Source organism: Narcine bancroftii, chromosome 7, assembly GCF_036971445.1.
Source record: "Narcine bancroftii isolate sNarBan1 chromosome 7, sNarBan1.hap1, whole genome shotgun sequence".
Lineage (NCBI taxonomy): Eukaryota > Metazoa > Chordata > Chondrichthyes > Torpediniformes > Narcinidae > Narcine > Narcine bancroftii.
This window is the reverse complement of record NC_091475.1, coordinates 166,235,376-166,258,863: the sequence shown is the minus strand read 5'-3', so window position 1 is coordinate 166,258,863 and position 23,488 is coordinate 166,235,376. Positions and strand designations below refer to the sequence as shown.

At 35.8% G+C, this 23,488-nt stretch overlaps 1 protein-coding gene across 2 annotated transcripts in view; it reads right to left on the bottom strand.

Moving 5' to 3' along the window:
- Nucleotides 1-23,488, bottom strand: part of LOC138739328 (GRIP and coiled-coil domain-containing protein 2) — a 134,642-nt gene that overhangs the window by 26,377 nt on the left and 84,777 nt on the right. For both annotated transcript variants that reach the window (XM_069891139.1, XM_069891140.1), the window contains exons 8-15: nucleotides 21,884-21,984; nucleotides 21,703-21,792; nucleotides 19,406-19,525; nucleotides 16,362-16,526; nucleotides 16,107-16,211; nucleotides 10,055-10,217; nucleotides 8,071-8,171; nucleotides 6,760-6,837 (exon numbers count right to left, since the gene is read on the bottom strand). In XM_069891139.1, coding sequence (XP_069747240.1) covers nucleotides 6,760-6,837; nucleotides 8,071-8,171; nucleotides 10,055-10,217; nucleotides 16,107-16,211; nucleotides 16,362-16,526; nucleotides 19,406-19,525; nucleotides 21,703-21,792; nucleotides 21,884-21,984 — 923 coding nt within the window. The remainder of the gene's footprint in view (nucleotides 1-6,759; nucleotides 6,838-8,070; nucleotides 8,172-10,054; nucleotides 10,218-16,106; nucleotides 16,212-16,361; nucleotides 16,527-19,405; nucleotides 19,526-21,702; nucleotides 21,793-21,883; nucleotides 21,985-23,488) is intronic.

Here is a 23,488-nt window from a genome sequence, read left to right as displayed (position 1 = left end):
TCTATTATAACTTTTGCATATGGCATGAACCAGTTAGTTGAGGACAACCTCAAAAAATGCAGAAATTAATTATTTTGATTACAGGTGCTCCTCAACCTACAATGGGGTTGTGTTCTGGCAAACCCATTGTAAGTTGAAAAAAATCATAAGTCAAAAAAAACCCCCGCACCTAGTAATCTAATTTTTTCACATAATCCTTCTAGATTTTTGCCGAATAACTTATTATCTAACCTCTTAAGTAAACTTTCAAAGCATCCCATAAAATAAATTTATTGTGCACTGAATTAGAATTAATTTCTAAAATTTCTTGAATTTGTTTTCTTATATGATCACAAACATCTACCCTTTTTAACAGCATAGAGTTAAATCTCCATCTATAAAACAATTTTTCCTTTTCAGAAACTATACATGATGTAAAAAAGTAGTGAATGATCAGATAAAATCCAAGCTTTATACTCTGCAAGCATAATTATTCCTTGTAACTGTGATGACATTAAAAACATATCTATTCTTGAGTAAGAGTCATGCCTATAGGAATAAAAAGAATAATTTTCCTTCGGATTCACCCTTCGTCAAATGTCTATCAATTCAAATCTTTCAAAGTCAAAATCCTTTTCGCCGTTTTAGTCCTAGTAACTGACTTCCGTGACTTATCCAGAATTAGATTAGACAACAATTAAAATCTCTTCCAATTAAAACCTTTTCATGTCCCTCAGCAAGATACATTAAAGAGTCATTAATAAATCTTTCATCATCAACATTAGATGTGTATATACTCATAAGTGTTCTCATCTCTGAATAAATTTGTTAATGTCCCAAAACAAACCTCAAAGCAGGATGTGTGACCACAGATCAAATATTAACAGGTACATTCTTATTAATCAAAATAGTAACCCGTCTTTCACTTGACCTACCCAATATCATTTTAATTTTTGATGTTCTTTCTCAGTTAAATGTGTCTCTTGTAAAAAAGCAGTATCAACTTTTTTAAAAAAAGCTAAAACTTTTGTTCTTAATTGGATTTTTAAGGCCATTTATATTAAAACTTATAAAATTTAATACATTATTAACTGCCATTTCTTAAATACAAAAATTAAAGAACTCTGACCACCTATCCTATTAGACCACCACTCCATACAAACTTTCAATTACATTTGACATCTCCAAGGAAGAAAAAATAGAAGAAAGACAGATTGCGAGTTCTGAACTCAGCCTGTTTAAAGCCCTTGTGGCCCATACAAGAGGAGGTGGCTGGTTGTATGTTATGCCTGAGATGATAGAAAGAGAAAAGGAACTCTATGGTGACCTGAAAGAAAGAGGCTATCATCTGGAAAACCCTGATGGGGCAAGTTTCTTAGGCAAGACACGTGGCTGATCGGAAAGAATCAGTTGTGGGTGTCCAACGAGCAACAGATCTCTCTCTGAAAACAACCAAGAACATTCCTGAGCAGTAACCATTTACCTTTCAAGACCAAAGCCTAGTGAAGATTCATAAATATTAAATTCTAAGCACAGCATGAGAATTGCCTATACTGGTGAACTTGGAGGAGTAAGAAGTGAGATTGGACTGTGAAGTTGGAGGGGGTTAAGTTAAGTTAATAGTAATAAATTAAAGTTTGATCCTGTTCTTATGTTTAAAGAAAGTTAAAAGTAATTTTTGTTTAAGTAACCATTTGTCTTGGTGAATTTCTATTGCTGCTGGAATTTGTGGTCCTCTGGGCATTTGACTGTAACACTTGACTCTGAGCATTTATTCGTTGATCTTGTTTAATATTCAGAAGGGAATTTGCAAATTCCAAAGCTGCTTCTTCATCAATAAAAAATGGTGATTGATTTTCTCCAGAAAACACTAAATGTGGCTGAGTATCGAAAAGAGAATTTATATCCCTTTTTCCCAAAGCACTGATTTTGCAGGATTAAACGCCTTTCTTCTTTTGACAATGACATACTTAAATCTGCATAAAAATTACCTTAAAAAACCTTATTATTTGCCACTGTTAATGGACCTTGGTATTTTTGGGCATTTTGCACCGTCACTCTTAATACCATTTCTCCATCTTGATAACGTAAACATCTAAAAAAAAAATCGAGCGTGGTGCTTGTCTTAGGAATGACTTCTTTCTTTTAGCCCTATGTGCTGTATCCAATTCAGGTCCATTTGGAAAGTTCTTGGGACTCAGAACTTCTGGTATCCACTTTTGAAATAATTGTACTGGATTAGAGCCCTTGAAATCTTCAACCAACCTGACAATCTTCACATTGTTCCTGCGACTATGATTTTTCAATACATCAATCTTTTGTAAAAGTTCTTTCCTTTGCACATCCCAAGTCATTACAGAATATTCCATTTTAATAACTGTATCTTTACATTGCTCTACTTCATAACGATAATCTTGAATGTCATCTTCAATTTTCTGGACTTGAATTTTAACTTTATCAACAGCTTCAGTATATTTTGCCATTCCTTCTTTAATATTTTTCATTTCACTCTTAACATATTCAAATTGTTCTTTAACATCACTTCAGACAGATATAAATTGCAAATCCATGTGTTTACACATTAACAACATTTGGTTGATAATTAGAGAGGTTTATTCATGAACTGGCTTCAGGATATCTGAATTGCATTGCTTTAAACCCTTGAATCAGTTGGGCTTCATATTTTTCATATTCTGCTCCTGCTCCCTCCAATTCTTCATGAACTTTTACTTCCTTCTCTTTGTATTGATCATCAGCCTTCTGTCCCTTTGAATTGCTAGCAGATAAACCTGATTCAACATCTAGTTGAATCAACGGCTGGGTCTGACTAGCAACACTATAACCATAGCCTTAATCAATTCAACTGCTCCCCATAGGGAAACAGATTGCTCCGTTTTGCGCATGTGTGAACTTTCGCGCATGCACAGTTGTTCCTGTGTCGTCTGCAGTTCGATCGTCTCCTTCTGGACTCCAGCGCCATCTTCACTTGCTCCCCGGAGAGACAGTGCTGGAGTCGTACGAATCCTTGCTGCCGCAGTACGGAAGAGGAACTTGCACCTGAGGCTCCATTGTAAAGGTAGGCCCAACTTCTTCAATTGTACTAATCTCTTTAGCAACTGTTTTCTTAATTGTTTGAATCTTTCCTTTCCTTGCAGCCATAATATATTGATTAGCAAGTAAATCTCAAAGTTTTTAAATTTAAGAAATATTTAAAAAATTATTTTTAAGACAGGTTTTGATTAATTCTGCTGGGCGAGTTGAATTTTCACACCTCTGATGAAAAAAGGAAAAGTTTAGTAAGGGAAAAGTTTAATAAAGAAGAAATTTCATTATAAAACTATGCAGACTTATAGAACTGAAAAATTGATTGAGGGAACCAAACAGAAGAGCACATAAGGTTTTGGCTTGGCAATTGAAGGTCGAACAAACTTCTAGGACAATTAATGCTATTAAGAAGAATTCGAAGAAAATTACTTATAAACCTCAAGAAATAAATGATTAATTTAAGGCAATGGTTCTCACCTTTTTTTTCCGCCTTGCATATCCCTTTAAGTAATCCCTATGCCATTGGTGGTCTGTGATTAGTAAGGGATTGCTTAAGATGGTATGGGAGTGGGAAGGGAAGGTCGAGAATCACTGCTCTAGACCCAATTGTTACTGAAATATTTTGCTTGAGAAAAATTGTCATTGGCCCATTTCCTTTGGAGTTATGAAACCATGCACATAAATGAGTCAATTAGATACAATTTAAACAGTGGTTTCCAAACATTTTATTACCCCTCACATACCTCAATAAAGCAGTCCCTTACTAATTACAGAGCACCTCTGGCATAGGGAATACTTAAAGTGGTATGTGAGTAAAAAGAAAAAGGTCGAGAACCACTGATTTAAGGATTTTTACTTTATATCGATCTCAGCTTGATAGCGATGAGGATAAAATTGATAATTTTTTTTGTCTCAAATTAGTTTGTCTGCCTTGAATTGTTAAGATTGGAAAGATTTAGATGCTCCATTTACAGTAAGAAAAATTAGTGAGGCTCTTAATTCTTTGCAAAGTGGTAAGTCACTGGGGGAAGATGGTTTTCTGACTGAATTTTATAAGAAATTTAAAGATTTATTAATACCTCCTTTTATGGAGGTGTTGAAATAAGCAGCGGAAACCCATTCTCTACTGGAAACTAATTCAAATGCAATCATAACTGTGATACCTAAGAAAGATAGAGATCTGTTAAAAACTGAATCCTTTTGGCTAATATCTTTATTAAATTCTGATTATAAAATTATAGCTAAAATTTTGGCAAATCGAGTGGCTAGATATCTATCAAATTTAAATCATATGGATCAAACTGGTTTTATTAAAAAAACACCAATCCACTGATGATGTTGCTAGATTGATCAGTTTACTCCATTTATCTCAAAAGAAGGGAGATTTAATGGTGGTGGTAACTTCATATGCTGAAAAGGCCTTTAATAGATTAGAATGGAATTATCTATTTAAGGTTTTAGAAAAATTTGGTTTTGGATTTACATTTATTAATTGGGTTAAAATTTTATAAAAATCCTTCTACTAAAGTTGTAACTAATGGACAAATTTCTTCTGTTTTTTTTTTAGTTGTCTAGATCAAGTAGACAAGGATGTCCTTTATCTCCAGCTTGGTTTGTTTTAGCAATTGAATCTTTAGCAGTGTTAATAAGACAAGATTCTAATATTAAGGGTATAAAGGTTAGCCAAGAGGAACATAAGATTAATTTATTTGATGATGATGTTTTGGTTTATATGACAAATCCCAAAAATTATTTGTGTCAAATAAATATAAGACTGGAAAAATATAGTGAAATATCGGCTTATAAGATTAATTGGGACAAGAGTGGAATTATTTCCTTGATTAAAGGGGATTATACACAATTAGAGAATTTGCTAGATTTTAGTGGCCAGATGATGGAATTAAATATTTGGGGATTAAAGTTGATAATCATTTAAATAATGAACTATTTATCTTAATAAAATTAAGGAAGATGGAAATAGGTGGAATAACTTGCCTATAACTTTAGTAGGTAAATTGTATAAAGATAAATATTTTTCCAGGGGTTCAATATCTTTTTCAGTCAATTCTTTGTTGGCTTCCTCAAGAATTTTTAAAGGATTTACATTCAAGTATTAGGAAGTTTTTCTGGAATGGAAAAATGGCTGGAGTGTGTTTGGAAAAATTGACCTGGAAATTTGAATTAGGAGGTTTGCAACTTCCCCATAAGACAGCTCAATTGAAATTTACTAATGGGATGTTTGATGTAGATAAATTTGGGTTAAAATAGAATTGAGTAAAATTGGTGAAAACTGTACGCAGGACTTTATTTATAAATGGAACTCAAAATTATTAAAAGTAAAAATTTGATTAAACTATGGAATAAAATAGGTTATGAAAGGTGGAAAAGGTTTGATTTCTCAAAAAATGTCTTTATATCAAAATAGACCTTGCTTTTTCTATGGATAATCAATTTTTGAGGATTTGGAATCGAATGGGGTTTAAGAAAATAGAAGAGTGTTTTGAAGCTAGTAAATTTATTACTTTTCAATGAATGAAGGAAAAATTTCATGTCCAAAATAATATTTTTTTTATTACCTCGTTAAGGTTTCTTGATTGATAAGTTAGGTGATACTACCTTGACAGAATGAATTAGAATTATTGATATGTAAGGGTGGTATAAATGTTTATTTCGGTGATACTGTGGCGGCCCACCACTGCGGAGATTGAGCCAGCACATCACGTGGCGTGCGCAGTAGTAAACACTGCAACACGTCCCTTAACACAGTAAACTGGCGCAGTTTGAAAGCTGGAGCAGTACAAGACCAGCAGCCCTAAAATGGCACTGGCCAAGCTGCCCAACTAACAGATCAATAATAGGCTGGGGAAGAAGGGTATTCACTTGCAAGAATGTACCTACTCGCTATTGTTATTCATGCGGCTGACGTCAGCCAATCAAAGAAATGGCGGGAACTCCAAGTGTATAAAAGGAGCCCTTCTAGCCTCAATAAATCTCAGAGCTTAAATTCCCACACTGCAAGTGTGTGTTTCTTTGAGGCAGTCGGCAACAATGCACAAATTACATCAAATAGCAGCTCCTAAGTTAGGAATTAATAAATCTAGATTAAGATGGGACACTGATTTAAATAGCCGAATAGATAAAAATGATTGAATGCAATTATGTAAGGAAAATATGATGAAAATTTTTAATATTAGTAGTCTGGTTCAATGTAATTTCTTTTACATCAGTTATATTTAACTTCTCAAAAATTAAAAATGTTCAACCCAACATTATCAGCTTTAGATGGTTATAGTGTATACAATCCAAGCAGAATCCAACTCCCATCAACAACAAAACCAACACTGCATGAAACTCATGGTATTCAAAAGACATCTCTATTTCAATGTCTACATTTATTGAACAGGAAAATAACTGTCCCACTAAACCATGCCAAGCATGGTAAATGGAAATCTTTTAAAAAAGCTGCAGATTCTGAAAATCTGAAATAAAATAAAGATTGCTGGAAACATTTGGCAGGCCAAGCATCTCGAGAATCAAAAATAGAGTTAATGTTAAAGTCATAGGTTAGAATAACAAAATATTAACTGTTTCTCTTTCTACCAATGCGGCCTGATCTCCCAAGCATGTCCAGTATTCTGTTTTTATTTCAGGTATTTGGCATATAATGTCAAAACAATAAGAATACTTGACAGCATCTGCATGAACTTAATTGAAAAATACATTTTAAAAAGATACCTTGTAATTTTCCACTTGCTGTTGGGCAAATTCCAGATCTCCTCGAATAGATGCTTGAAGAACTAATTGCTCTGTTTCCTAAAAACATAATATATCAATTATACAGTTTCCTGCCAACCCCAGTGAGTAAAATTTGGGGTACAATTTCCATTTAACAAAAAGTTGCAGTTGTGCAATTAAACTTTTTATTTTATATCTTATGAAATTTTTTAAACTCAAAGAAATTAATATATAAACATCTCATCTGACACTACCTCACAAAGTGTATTTCCACTTTAATGCAAGAATAACATCAATATTTTAGAATTCTGTTATTTTTTAAAAAAAATTGTATTTTTATGGCATTTTTACCATTTAATCTGTAGATCTTTCAGGCTATCAGATGAACAGAAGAATCTTAAGGTCCAAGTCCATAGATCCCTCAAGGTCACTGATTGAGAAGGCATGCTGGCCTTTATTAGACTGGGGATTGAGTTCAAGTACCAAGGTAATGTTGCAGCTCTATAAAACTCTTGTTAGACCACACTTAAGAGTATTGTGTTCAATTCTGTCACCTCATATAGGAAGGATGTGGAAGCCTGAGTGAGGGTGCAGAAATTTACTAGGATGCTGCCTGAATTGGAGGACATCTTATGAAGAAAGGTTGAGTAAGCAAGGGATTTTTCTCTTTGGAGTGATGGAAGTTGAGAAGCAACTTAATAGAGATTATGAGAGGCATAAATCAGATGGCCAGCCAGCACCTTTTTCCTCAGGGTGGCAATGATCAAAGTGAGTGGAGGGAAGTTTGGGAGAGATGTCAGAGCAAAGAAAAGTGGGTGCTTGCAATGCAATGCCAGGGATTGTGGTAAAGGCCAATAGTATAGGGACATTTAAAAGACTTTCAGATAGGAATATAGGTGTAAGAAAAATTGAGGGCTGAAGGAGAGAAGGGTTAGATTGATGTGGAATAGATTTATATAGGTTGTTACCACATCATGGGCCAAGGAACCCATACTATGCTATTTTCTCTCTCTTGGGAATCTCTATAAACAGTTTATTTTTCTGCAAGAATGCTTCCCATTTCCTCTAGTTCCTTGTCTCATTCCCATGACTATGCAAAAAAATGTTCACCGCTTAAAAATTATGTCATTTCAAGTCTCAGCAACCTTCCTGACTTAGTCAAACTTTGACAGATATACAAGTCATATCTTGAAACTTGACTGAGGCTAACAAGGATGCCATTTATTTAATTATGCAACTATTGATAAAAACATTTATTTTGTACTAAAACACTTCACAATGATTAGAAACATTGTAGATGTTGTTACTCACAACTTTTTTTGAATCAGTAAGTTCTTTCTTGGTTTTCACTAGCATTTGTTTCATCTTTGTGTTTTTCTCTTTATTTTCTTCCAGTGTTTTCAGAAGAGATTCTGCAAATGACCATGTAATTTAATATCTATTACAGAAGACATTACTTAATTGGTTGAAACGGACATAGAATTTAACAAGTACACACAATTTATTTACTCTGGAATTAGACAATAGACAATAGGAGCTGGAGTAGGCCCTTCGGCCCATTGAGCCAGCACCGCCATTTTACAGATCATGGCTGATCACTACTATCAGTACCCCTTTCCAGCCTTATCCCCATAACCCTTAACTCCTTTGCCCACTAGAGTCTTATCTAACTCTCTTTTGAACATAATCAGCGAATCTGCCTCTACCTCCCTCTGTGGCAGAGCATTCCACAGATTCACACTTCTCTGGGTAAAAAAATGTTTTCTCAACTCCAACCTAAAGGGCCTACCCTGTATTCTTAAACTATGCCCTCTAGTCCTCGTCTCCCCCATAATTGGGAACAAGTAATCCGACTTCACCCTGTCTATCCCCCTGATAATTTTGTAAACCTCAATCATGTCCCCCCCTCATCCTTCTAAACTCCATCGGATACAAGTCCAGTTTTTCTAGCCTTTCAGCATATGTCAACCCCGCCATCCCTCAAACTAACCTTGTAAATCTGCGCTGCACACCCTCTATAGCTAATATGTCCTTCCTCAAAATTGGAGACCAGAACTGGACGCAATACTCCAGGTGGGGTCTCACCAGGGCCCTGTACAACTGCAGAAGGGCGTCTCTGTTCCTATACTCCAATCCCCTCTTTATGAAAGCCAACATGCCATTTGCCTTCTTCACAGCTTTCTGAACCTGCATGTTAGCCTTCAGTGACCGGTGAACAAGTACACCCAGATCCATTTGCACCTCCCCACTCCCTAGCTTGTCTCCATTTAAATAATACTCAGCTTTCCTATTATTGCCCCCAAAATGGATAACCTCACATTTGCTCACATTGAACGTCATCTTCCATTCAGCAGCCCACTCCCCCAACCTGTCCAAGTCCCTCTGCATTTTCCTGACATCCTCCTCACACCGCCACCAAGTTTAGTGTCATCTGCAAATTTGCTCATGTTATTAATAATCCCCTCATCCAAATCATTTATATAAATTACAAACAACTGAGGACCCAATACCGATCCCTGCGGCACTCCACTCGTCACATCCTGCCATCCTGAAAAAGACCCGCTTACTCCAACCCTTTGTTTCCTATTTCTTAAGCAATTTCCTATCCATGTCAGCACCTTACCTCCAATACCATGCTCCCTTGATCTTGCCCACTAGTCTCCTGTGCGGTACCTTATCAAAGGCCTTCTGGAAGTCCAAATACACCACATCCACTGGCTCTCCCAAGTCTACCCTCTTTGTCACATCCTCGAAAAATTCCAGAAGTTTAGTCAAGCATGACTTACCCTTCAGGAATTCATGCTGACTAGCCCTTATACTATTATTTCTGCCTAAGTGTTCTGCTATTACTCCTTTTATGATAGACTCCAATATCATAAAATTTTGAGATAAAGACTTAATTGGAATAACAGCATATAGTTGATCTGCAAGTTGAAACATTTAATTTTCCAAAAATTTGTTCACATCAGGATAAATTAAGGTGAAAGTACTCTTTAAAACCTTGATACCTGTGTGAAAAATGGACAAGAAATAATTTCACTGTTATTAAAATATAGTGGTGATAAGATTAAAGATAGTGAACTTGAATCATTTTACATCATTTTGCACTCTCACCCCTTATACAGTTCCTTGCTTCATGTAAATCTACCACTTTTGTGACATCACTATCAAAGAAAAATTGCTTTTATCAGTGTGGTTTAAGTAATTACACTGATTCCATGTTAATCAGGAATAAAATTTAAAGCCTTCCAATTAACCAAAGTCACTTTAAATCCACTCTGAAAACTGAACTCACTGATTTCATCTTCCATGTTTTCCAGTTTATGTTTGTTTGATGCCATTTCTTCTACAGCTTCATCAATCCTGTTGTCTTGATCAGCAATTTTCAGGTTTAGTTCTTTCACCAGGCGCTCATAATCTGCAATCTCCATGTCCATTAGCGTGCTTTTTTGAGCATCCTGGCAACAGTGACAGTAATTTGCACTCTATTTTTAGATTCCAAATAGACTATATTCAACTCAGTAGTACTGGATTTATTTCATTGGTATGCAATCGAATCTCTTTTCTTGATCTGAACACAAATTCAGGTGAACATTTCAGTGCTGTCGAATATTGCTTGAGTTACCACTTCCGGACTAAATTAAATTGAAAGCCATTACTTGTTTAATGATAGACAATTGTTTCCCTCATCAATGAAAAATTTTTAACCAGGACCACCATCAAAGACAGTAACTGGTTGTCAATCTAATTTACTGTGCATACTTTTTTTGTGCAAGTTATCTTGTTTATCTCCAGACATCAATGTGTGCACTCCTATCAGCTGTTAAATTATTTTCACAGGTCAAGGACATAATTTTTTTTTCTCCTTTTTAAATATATTATGCACCAATTTTGACTTAAACATTGTTTTCTTTGATAATATAGTGGTCTAGATGAGAGTTCTTTTCTGGCAGTCCACTCCACTGCATCTCATGCCAAATAGTAAATTTCTGAAGGATGCACTTTCAATAATTGCTAAAGGTGCTTAAACTTTTATCCAAGATTGTCAGGACCAGATACCTGCCATGTTTGGAATCTTCCGGATTTTGGAATCATTTTGATTTGTCCCTATGAGCCCGCCCACATCATACTGCCGTCTCCCTCACCCGTCCAAGTCGCGCTGCTATATCTCCCCCCCACCCGAGTTGAGCTGCCATTTCTCCCCCTCACCTGAGTCACGCTGTCATCTCTCACCCCCCGCCCATTGCGCTGCCATCTCTCCTCTCCCTAGCTCACCCAAGTTGCGCTGCTATCTCTCCTCCACCCAGCATGCCAAAATTGCGCTGCCATCTTTCTCCCCCCCCCCCCACCCCGACCGCTGTACCAGCGTCAGAGGAACGACCATCTTTTCAGTTCCCCAGCGCTGGTAAAGTGATTTCAGCTGCGTGGGGAATTATGGATAGCGACGATGGCCATTGAGCTGCCACTGCCGGGCCAAATGAAAGCACCGCAATCCTGGACAGGCGTCAGTATATGACGATTCGGAGGCACTTATAAAGTAGCGGAATGACACAGGATATTCCCATGTCAGTTGAGCAAGGGTCCTGCTTGACAGGTAGGGTACTTATAAAGTAATTATACCACTAATTAGCAATGTGGAATGCAACGGAATACACAGAGGTTGAGCGAAGGTTGCATCGGATCATGTTTGATGCCAATCTCTGTCTTTGATGAGCAGATGTAATCTACCAAAACAAGTGAGTTTTTGGAGGTTGCCAGTTTTCGGAATCCAGCATAAAAGGTTAGGCATCTGTATCTGATTTTGAACTGCCTTTGGCTAGAGTTAAAAATAAAATAGTAAGGTGCCGCAATGCACATAATGATCTGGAAAATTTAGAAGACAAAATTCTCCTTTCCCAACTCTGACCATTTCTGTGTCTGTCCAAAGTTTCCATTCAAGCTTTTTTTTTGTTTATTTTTTTTAAAATATTCTACTAAAATTTTTTAGCCATACATACAGTTAAATATATTTCAAAATACAAATAGAATAATATATTGAATATCAAATACATGATGATAATACCCCCTTCCCCCCCCCCTTACAATCCCAAGAAAAAATACAGGAAAGAAAAGAAAGAACATAGTAAAGTGTTTTAGAATAAAGGGGAAAAGAGAGAAAAGAATGAGAATGGACTGCTGAAAATATTAATATCCATCTAGTCTAAAATTCATATCTATTTCATCATTAATAGGGTTCCACGCAGGTCTTAGAGGCTAAGAAGAACATTTAGAAATCTAAAAAATTAAATTCTCTTTTTTGTAAATATGGGCACCAAATTTGTAAAAATATATCATTTTTTTCTTAAATGATATGTAATTTTCTTGAGGGGAACACACTGTACATTTCCTCATTCCATCATTCTAAACTTGGGTGTGAATTAGATTTCCAAGCAACTGCAATACACTTTCTGGCCACTGCTAATGCAATTTTAACACATTTTATCTGATATCTAGTTAATTTCAATTTAGGTCTGGACTTCATGGAAATATGGACTCCTTTAATTTTTTTCTAAAAATTTTCCTAATTCCAGCCAAAAAGTTCTTACTTTATCACAAGATCACGTTGAATGTAAAAAATTCCCACCTCTTTGCCACATCTAAAACACTAATCTAATAAATCTGATTTCAATTTATTTAATTTCTGTGGCGTGAGGTATAGCTGATGTAAAAAAAATTATATTGTACCAATCTACATCTAACTATTCTATTAGTCATACAGTCCTGACATAAATCAGCCCAATTCTTCTCATCTATTATCACATTTAAGTCTGTCTTCCATCTTTGTCAAGATTTACAAATCCCCGGTTTAAGAGGTCCACACTTGAAGTAAATGATAAATTGCAAAGATAAATTTCTGTGTATTTCCCTTTCTTATTAGAGTTTCTATATCGCTACACTTTGGTAAATATATTGTTGGACCCAGCTTATCACTTAAATAAGGTGATTTGAAAATAGTAAAATATCGTATTATTAAGAATACCATATTTATTCTTTTGTTGTTCAAATGACATCAATTGTTCATAAAAGTATTCAAATATATCTTATTCCTTTATGAGACCACATTTCAAAAATTTGATTATCTAGTATACGAGTCTGTTATGAGCCAAAGGATATTTAAGAGATAAATTACTCTTTATTCCAATTTCTGTATTTGTATTATGCCAAATTTTAATCAAATGTTTTAATAGAGGAGTTTCTCTTTCAGCAGTTTTTCTCTCTCCTGTTTTATTTCATTCTATTTTTACCCAAGCAGATTTTTACCCCTCTTCAAAAAAAAGAGGTAAGAAATTTCATTTTGGCTGCTTTATAGTAATTTTTTTAAATCAGAAAGCTGTAAACCTCCCAATTTATATTTCCATGTTAATTTTTCTATAGAGACTCTGGAGAGTTTACCTTTTGATAAACATTTTCTAATATATTTATTTAATACTTGAAAGAATTTTTGAAGTATTAATATAGGCAATGATTGAAAAAGATACTGAATTCTGGGAAATATATTCATTTTTATACAATTTACTCTTCCCACTATGGGCACTCTTCCCACTCTTGCCCTCTATGGGCAATATTCTCCAACTATTTTTTAAAAAGTTGTGGCAAATGATTAAATTTATATAAATTTTGTAATTTATTATCCATACAAACTCCTAAATATTTTATCCCACTTGTCGTCTATTTAAACTGAGTATTTCTTTGACAACTAGTAAAATCTCCTCTCACGAGAGGCATAATTTCACTTTTATCCCAATTTAATTTATAACCTGAAACTGTACCATATTCTTCGAACATTGAATGCAGCTTTTGTAATTAATTTACTGGTTCTGTCAGATATATCAACACACCACCAGCAAATAAGCTAATCTTATGTTCCTCTTCATTAATTAAAAAACCCTTAATATCGGATCCCTACGAATTGCTTCTGCTAAAGGCTCTATAGGTAAAACAAATAGCGCTGGTGTCAATAGAGATCCTTGTCTACCAGATCTTGTTAATTGAAATGGGGCAGAGATTTGATCATTTGTCACCTCATTGACTTTGGCTTCCCTATACAAAGCTCTTATCCAGTTTAAGAGTTTATCCCACTCCAAATTTTTCCAATATTCCCATTCTAATCTATCAAATGCCTTTTCTACATCTAGTGATACTGCTACCCTTAGATCAATATATACTCAATAATCTAGTTATTATCAGATGACTGTCTCTTTTTCACAAAACCTGTTTGATCAATTTAGGTAAATATTTTGTCGATCTATATGTGAGAACTTTAGCAATGATCTTATAATCTGAATATAATAAAGATATAGGTCTATAAGATGATGACTTTAATGGATCTCTTTTACTTTTTGGGTATCACAGTAATTATTGCTGTTGAAAATAATTCACAGAGAGTATGGGTTTGCACGCCTGATTTAAATCATCCGTAAACAAAGGTATCACTAAATTTTTAAACCCTTTATAAAATTCAGGTGAAATCCATCTTCTCCTGGAGATTTATTACTTTGTAAAGTACTTAATGCTTCCTCCACCTTTCTTAAAGGGAAGCATTTAAATCTGCTTGTTCAGTTAAATCTAATGTTGGTAATGATATATGTGACAAAAAGTCTTCTATTCTGTTAACATCTCCCTGGGATTCTGATTGATATAACTTGGTGTAAAATCGTAAAAAAATTTTAATTAACAGAATTTGTCTCCGTTTCCACTGCGTTAATTGTTCTTGAAATTTGTTCTGCCTTCAATTGTCAAGAAAGTACCTTTATGTGTCTTTTCACCTAACTCATAATATTTCTGTTTCATTCTTGTTTTTTTTTGGTTCTATGTTTGTATTGTATTGTTAATTTTTTTTATTAATAAACTTCCTCTTTTTCTCTTCAGAATTCCTTTGTTGGAGATCTTTTTCTAAATTAGTAATCTTATTTACTAATTGTTCCACCTCTCTTATATGTCTTTTTTCAATCTAGAAGTATAACATAATTTGTCCTTAAATATGCCTTTAGAATTGGTTTTCTAATAAAATCACAAAAGTCTTGTCTTTTAACCATATAACCACTTACAGCACAGAACAGGCCAGTTCGGCCCTACTAGTCCATGCCGTAGCAAATCTCCACCCTCCTAGACCCACTGACCAGCACCCGGTCCATACCCCTCTAGTCCCCTCCTATCCATGTAACGATCCAGTCTTTCCTTAAATGTAATCAACAATAAAGAATTAAAACTTCATCTACAAACAAATTTCCTTAAATGTAATCAACAATAAAGAATTAAAACTTCACCTATAAACAAATCTCTTTATTTGCCATTGTGATTTCCAATGTCAGTGTAGAGTGATCTGATAGTATTCTTGCTTTATATTCAGTTTCAATAATCCTACCCTGTATTTGGGCAAATCTCTCCTTGAATAAGAATTATGTCTATTAGAATAAAAAGAGTAATCCTTTTCTCTCGGATGAATTTTCCTCCAAGCATCTATTAAATGTAAACCCCTCATTAATGAAGTAACTTTTGCCCTTGGAGTTACTCTTGTTGACCTTGTCTAAAGCTGGGTCCCGACAAAATTGAAGTCTCTTCCTATTAAAATATTTTCAGGAGCATTTACTAAATTAAGAAATGTTTCCTGAATAAATTTCTTATCATCAATATTTGGTGCATAAATATTCATAAGGGTCCATAATTATGAATGTATGACAATGTACAACAACATATCTACCTGCAGGATCAGTTATCACACTTTAACTGGGAGACTCTTGTGCATCAAAATTGCTACTCCTCTCACCTTAGAATTAAATAAAGAAGCTAAGACTTGTCCCACCCAGTCCCTTTTTAATTTTTGATGTTCTTTATTAACTAAATGGGTTTCTTGTCAGAATACGACGTCAATTTTCATTTTCTTAATATGTCTTCCCATTAATTCCATTGAATTTAAAACTCAAATTTAAATATATTATTCATCTTTTCAAGGATTCTTTTTAATATCCAAATACTCTTCATTCACCTCTCACTGCTTATCTCCCTTAACAACTAAACCAACTTGCATTCTCCAAAGTGGTAAATATGTCTTCCAAAAAGTCCATATAGAAAGAGAAAGAAAAGGATTATCATATTAAGTATGTAGCTGTTATAATACATTTCAATATTAGCCACACCAATCCATTCAAGCTTACATTAATTTTAATTGTAACAATGTTTGAGCCAGAGGTTAAAGGAGGATTAGGGCAAAGAGCTAAAGTTATGGATACTGGAAGTTCAGTATTTCCAGAGTCACATTTTACTTTGCTTTTGAATGCAATGGGCTTGTATCAGTTGAACTTTCCTACCTTTCTCACAAGTTCTAGTTCTTGTACTGTTTGTTGAAGTTGGTGCTTCACATTTTGAAATTGCTTCTTGAGTTCTTCAATTTCTTTTCCCAGTGCACAATTCTCCTGCAATGCAAGTACATTTTTAAATATATGAATTATTTGAATAAGATAAAAATAATTCGGGGGGGGGGGGGGTGAACTTTGATAATTCCACTAAAGGTAAATCCAGGACTCTAAGCCATTGTGCATTGTGCTTTATTCAGCTTCTATTACCTTAGATATCTGCTCCTTAACAAGTTTTATGGCCTCTAGCTCCTTTTCAACAGCCATCTTAGCTTTATCAGATTCCAATATCTGGATTTCCAGCTGTTTGGCATTTGACTGCAAAGTTCCTAAATGAGCCAAGATATCTTCTTTATCTGAAGCCAACTGTTTATGCTAAATGCAAAACAATGAAAAAACAGAAACTGATTAATTAAAAAAAATACAAAGCTTATTTCTTTGTAGTGCTCACATTTTGGAGAATGTTTCAATATAATGTAATATTTAACTCAGGTAGCATTTTGCATAATTGGGGCCCCAAAATAATCAATTTGCATTGTGAAATATTTAATATTATATACATTTACCACGAAAAAGCACAGATAAAAAATTTGCTCCCAGTGTCACTAACACTGCCCTATGCTCCAAGTCCAAAATATTCTTCAATGATGCCCCATGGTTAGCTTTCAGAGAAATATGCAACCAAATCTGCAGTGACAGCCCTATGCAGAGGCAGATCCTTGAAAATGTAAATTCTACTTATGGGCAATCAGAACAAATTTTGCCCACACAAAAAACTGTCAGAAACTTTGGCAGCTGAAATTACTGTATCCCCAACTGAGCTAGTTATTAAAAGCTCTGGAAAGCAGGTACCACCACATTCGCAACTTCTGTGTTCACGAACAAATATGCAAGAATCCTGCATTTGGTCACATTTATGCAGGAAAATCCAAGCCAGTTAATTGGTGGCTGTACTGCTTCACTACCTGATGAGCTGAACACCTTCTATGATCGTTTCGAGAAGAACCCAAAGTGCCTACAAGAATCCCTGAAAAGGCTGAGGACCTATGATATCTCTCTCTGAAGGCAATGCCACAACATCATTCAAGAGGGTGAACCCTCGCAAGATATCAGGCCCTGACAGCGTACCTGGCAGGGTACTGAAAAATTTGTGGCAACCAATTAGCTGGAGTATTCATGAACATTTTCAGCCTCTCATTGTGGCAGTCAGAGGTTCTCATCTGCTTCAAAAGGACATCAATCATCCTGTACCCAAGAAGAGTAGGTGAGCTGCCTCAACAACTATCACCCAGTAGTACTGACGTTTACTGTGATGAAATGTTCTGAGAGGCGGATCATGGCCAGAATTAATGTACCTAAGCAATATCGCTGGCTCTCCTCTCAGCTCTGGATCACCTTGAAAACAGCAATTTATACATATGGCTGTTCTTCATAGACTACAATACCATTATTCCCTCAGTGCTGGTCAAGAAGCTACAACCTCTCGGCCTCTGTACTCTCTCCTCTGCCACTGGATCCTTGATTTTCGCAATGCAAGACCACAGTACGAATTGGAAACAACATCTTCTCCTGACTGATCATCAACACAGGCGCACCCCAAGGATGCGTGCTTAGCCCACTGCTCTACTTGTTATACACCCATGACTGTATGACCAGTCACAATTCCAATGCTATGTACAAATTTGCCAATGACACCAGTTGTCATCAGAATCACAAAGAGCAATGAAGAAGCATATAGGAGGGAGAGAGATCAGCTTGTTGAACGGTGCAATGACAACAACTTTGCGCTCAATGTCAGAAAAAGCAAGGAAATGATTGTGGACCCCGAGGAAGTCATGGGAACACGACCCAGTCGAGGGCTCAGTTGTGGAGAGGGTCAGAACTTCAAATTCCTGGGTGTCAACATCTCCGAGGATCTGTCCTGGAGCCTCCACATGGATGTACTTTGCGAGGTATCTGAGGCAGTTCAGTACGTCACCAAAGACTCTCAAACTTCTACAGCATTCTGGTTGGTTGCATCACTGCTGGGTATGGAAGTGCCAACTTTCAGGACAAGAATAAACTCCAGAGGGTTGTTAACTCAGCCTGCGACATCACGGGCACCAGACTTCACTCTATCAAGGACACCTATGTGAGGCAGTGTTTTAAAAGAGGACCCCTTATCCTCAAAGACTCCCACCACCCATGCTACCATCAGGAAAAAGGTACAGGAGCCTAAAGACAAGCACTCAACAGCACAAGGACAGCTTCTTCCCCACTCGCATCAGATTCCTGAATAATCAATGAACCATAGACACTGCACTATTATTTTTTTTATAGTAATGTTGTAAGATGGTTTTAATATGAATGTTTACACTCTGATGCTGCCGCATAACACCGACTTTTGTGACTTGTTTGTGAGAATAAATTCTGAAAATTGTCCTGATTACTTTCCCTCTCAAGGTGTGAAAAGAAATAAAACGATTGGCAAAATCTGCTAAGGATAAAGGTTACTGAGTCTTTTGCCACTAGTTAAGATGCAATCTTTCTAATTAGCATTGAGCTGGAGATTAACATTTGGAATTGTTTATTATTTTCACATTGTTTTGTTTGCTTATTAGTTCTTGTTTTAGTTTGAGGGAATAATTATGCAGCAATGCCTGTTACTGATTTTAAAATTTCAGATCAGATAATGGCATAAACACAGCTTTATATTTGCTGCAATTTAGTTTAAAAAAAGGGGAGAGCCAACTGTCATGAAAGATCGAAAAGATTAATGTTGTCAAACCGCTTACTATGTTCAAGAGGTATTTACAGATGTACATTGAAAAGAAATGGAATTAGTATAGATGGGCCAAAAGTTCAGCATGGGCTTTGAAGGCTGAATGGCCTGTTGCTGTACTGTACAACTCCTTTTACACAATTTTCCACCTTGTGCCAATCTGTGCAATCATCTCCTTTCTAAATTCTACAACAAAAGAGCTTTCAACCATCTTATTACAATCTTGGCAAGACCCTCACTTCATCACTTCTCTCCTCTATATTCAAAACTTAACATGCTTTCTGTCACCTCTCCTAGTGAAGTATTATTAGGCATCTCATATGTTAGAGGTGCAATAAAAATGCATATATTGATGTTGCCCCTACAGATTACATCTTTATAGGTTCCTTGTATTATGCAGTGGAAAAAGACTGGCACCTATTGTAAGCAGCAGTCTTCAGTGTTCATGAATAGAAAAATATTGCTCAGTAGAAAATGGAAGTTGGCACCATACCTGTTGAAGACATGCATGCAGGTGTTGTGTAAGATCCTCCATCTGTTTTTCACAGTTAATTGCTCGCTCCTTTTCTACATCCAATTTTTCTGCTTGCTTCTCATATTCCAACAAAAGATTCTGAGTGAAAGAAATATGATCGGAACTACAACAGTGATAGGATGTTCATTTGTGGGAGTTGTTCATTAATTTAAATGTCAAACTACTCAGTTTTTTCCTCCCATGAGCTCCTAAGCCATGGTAATAGGATGATCTGACCTTACCCACTCTTCAGCTAATATAATAGGAGGAATACCTCAAGATCCTGTGTTGGAAAAAAAACCCCAAAATAAAAAGCCTTTCCTCCAATCTTGACCACTTTTCAATTCAAAGTGTTTGTTAGATGTTTGGTGAGGAAAGGACCTGCACATACCACTACATAAATAATAACTAGATAGAAGAGGTCACAGAAGCTATCTGATATTTGTAGAAAAGTCGGTACAAACAGAAATAACACAAAGAAATTTGGAGAGAAAAAAAGTGGAGAAATCCTGGAAAATAGCAAGTGATGGCAATATAATTTCCTTTCATGGAAAAGATCCCATTCTCAGCAAGGTAACAGCTAAACATGTGATTATTTATATTACCAGTTGTAAACTTTAATTCTCATATCTAGCTCATATGCTATGAACACCTTCTACTCTGACAAGGATTGAAAATTTTCAGGCTATTTTTTATACATTGAACCATGACTGAACCATTCATTGAACTAAAGTGAGGATTACAAATAACAATTGCACAGTGGAATTCAAATTACCAGGATTAGGTCTGAAATACAAGCAGTAAAGAGTTTTAATTATGTTTAAATCTTATAGAGAAAAGTCACTAGAATGAATTACACCTTATGTTTATTTTCTTAATAAGTAGAGACACCTTTGTATCCCAAATATTTTCTTGACAGCAGATGTCATATATGGTGGGGTGGGGGGGGGGGGGGGTGGGGGAAGGGGAGGAAGAGGAGCATGTTCCCAAGGGCAAGAGGTAAGAATTAACAATTATATTGCTCAATTGAGTTTTAAAATTTAGATACTTTAAAGTGATCAGATAGAGTCAATTGGTCGACTCATTAAAGTTCCTTGGCCTATTACCTACTGCTTCCTGTTCCTCCCCTCCACTCAGAAAACTGCATAACCAACAAGATATCTGGCATAACCTGATGAATATTTCAGAATGTTCTTTTGTTTCACCGTATCATTATTTGCAGTATGTTGATTCTGCTTCATAACCAGAGTTTCCTCTTAATACAAGTAAAAACACAATGCTAGAGACTCAGCAGGTCAAACAAAGTACTTTGTAATAGCAAAGATAAAGATACATAACCAACATTTTTGGCTTGAGCCCTTCATCAAGGTATGAAAAAAAAGTGTTCAGGTGCCCAAACAAAATGGTGGGGGGGGGGGGGGGGGGAGGAAGGGGAGGGAGAGGAGCATGATCCCAAGGGCAAGAGGTAATATGGGTGGATAAGGGAGGGAGAGAACACCAGCAAGCAGGGGGAGGAGGGATGGCTCTGTGAATGGAGAAGGAAGGGGTTAGAGAGTTGAAGGAAAGACAAAGGGAAAGGGAAGGGAGGGAGAACAGAGAGCAAGCTAGCAAAAACAAGAGAAGTCAGTTAACGCCATCCATTTGGAGAGTGAAGAGACAGAAAATTAAATGTTTCTCCTTCAATTTATGAGTGTAATCCTACCGAATGGCATTAACATAGACTTCTCTGGTTTTTGCTAGCCTCCTCTCTGTTCTTCCTGCCTTCATTTTCTTTTCTCCAGCTCTCCACCCCCTTCCCTCTACATTCACAGAGCCACCCTTTCTCCCCTGCTTGTTGGTGTACCACCCCTCCCTTATCCACCTATTACCTCTTGCCCTTGGGACTGGGCTTCTCCCCCCCACCCCTCCCCGCGTCTCTCCCCTCCACCCTGCCCGCATTTGGTCATACCTTATTGAAGGGCTCAAGCCCAAAATGTTTGTTATGTATTGATCTTTGCTATATAAAATCCACTGTTTGACCTGCTGAGTTTCTCCAGCATTGTGTTTTTATTTCTACCATGTGACTGCAGACTTTTGTGTTTTACCTTTGTCTTAGTACACTTCCCTTAGCCTGCATAATTACACCACTGCTAAAACTTTACTGAAGCTTTTATAAAAAAAAACACCAGAATTGTTCACTATCCACTTGAAATGCCACTTTTTCTAAAGTAAGTGCAAGTGTACACATCACATTCTTCTGCTTTTACAATTTTTCTCCACAGTGCCGGAAAGAGTACCTTGTAGTTTTCAGATCCTTGTATGACATCTTTCGACAGTTTCTCTCGTTCAGACTTTACAATCTCCATTTCTTCCGTTAAGAGTAACACCTAATTGAAAATAAGTATTTCTTTACATGCAAATAACACCTATACAATATTAAATTCAAGTGGAAAAAGAAAATCTTGACTGGATACTTACCTGCTTTTTGCTGCCATCAAGTTCTTTCTTAGCTTTCACAGCCACAGCTTTAATCTTGTTTATTCGGTTTTCCTTGTCATTGTTTACTTTTTCCAGTTCAACTATTTTGAAATTAAAACATTTTAAATAACCAAATCACAATCTTTTAGTCCTCTTCTTCTGCCCCCTCCCACATCCCTCAGTTATTGCTTTCTTGAGGATGGAAGATGTTAAAATAAAAACATGCGAATATACAAATGCATTAAAATATTACTTAATTTATGTGGGAGTGATAGTTGATCTGTTTTTATTAATAAAGCTGAATGGATTTATAAATAAAATAGCATCTTTAAATGAGTCTATGATTTTAAATCATTGAAAATAACCCTACTGAATGTCTTCAGCATGCACTGCTTTTGCTTTTAGAATTCTTTCAGATACATTAACTATCACTGCAAATTAATGAAAGGCATTATGTAAATGTAAACCCTTTCAGATCCTTGTATGGTCCTTGTTGAAAGTGGTTCAGGACACATTTACCAAATAGGGGAATGAAATATGAAACAATAAAATTGAAAGAAAATTAAAGCTATTAATTCTGGTCAAATTTTTGGCCAATAATGAAATCAGTGTTCATTTATCAAATGTATGAACCAGTGCCTTTAAAGTTAGTGCAAAGAGTTTTCAATATTCATGATTAGTCATGCATAAAATATTTGACCTCTGCTTTGGCACTCCATAGTAAAAGATTTTTTTAAAATAGACAAGGCAGAGTAAACACACTTCCTTATTAATGTTTTGTGCAATTACAATCAAATGGATTTCAAAGTCAAAAGCCTACAACCACCTCAAAGGAAACAATCTCAAATTTCACCAGTTTCTGATGATTGTAACACTATTGCAATTAGACAGCTTTTTCTCTGTGAAGGCCTGGATGTATAATATATTAAAGGATATGTGTCAGACTACAAAATGGTATGGTATTTACTGTGGCATGCAATACCTAAGAATTTAAACAAGTAATAACAGAGGATTGGAAACTTGAAAATCATACTTAGTAGGTTAGGGCTATAATGGGAGCTGAAAAAGAACAGAAGACATTATAATACAAGGATGCAAGAAGTATCAATGGTGAGGTAGAAAGTTCCACAAAGATTTGTATATAAAAGATGAGGATTTTAAAATTGAAATCCCATCGTTCAGAGCACCTCTGTGATGTGATGTAATGGATAGTGCTGGTGTCTCACAGCTTCAGCAACCCAGATCTGGTCGGAGTTGAGTTTGCATGTTCCATATTTTGATTTTAATCGGTGTGCTCTAATTTCCTCCCTCATTATGTGATACACTGGCTGGTAGGTTACCACAACTTATTTTTTATTTATGAGGATGATAGAGGAAACAGAATAGCATTAATGGGCATGAGAGAAATGGAAATAGGGAATTTTGTGAGGTAAGGGATTGCTGAGTTCGCATAATGGGTTGAATAACCACCTTCTTTGCCTCAAGAAAACACAAAAAAAAGCAGTGATCAGCCAAAGTAATAGCATGTAGATAGCTCTAAAAACACATCGGATTTTGTCAGTGGAGTTTATGAATATGCACGTCAAAAGAATGCAAAAATTTACA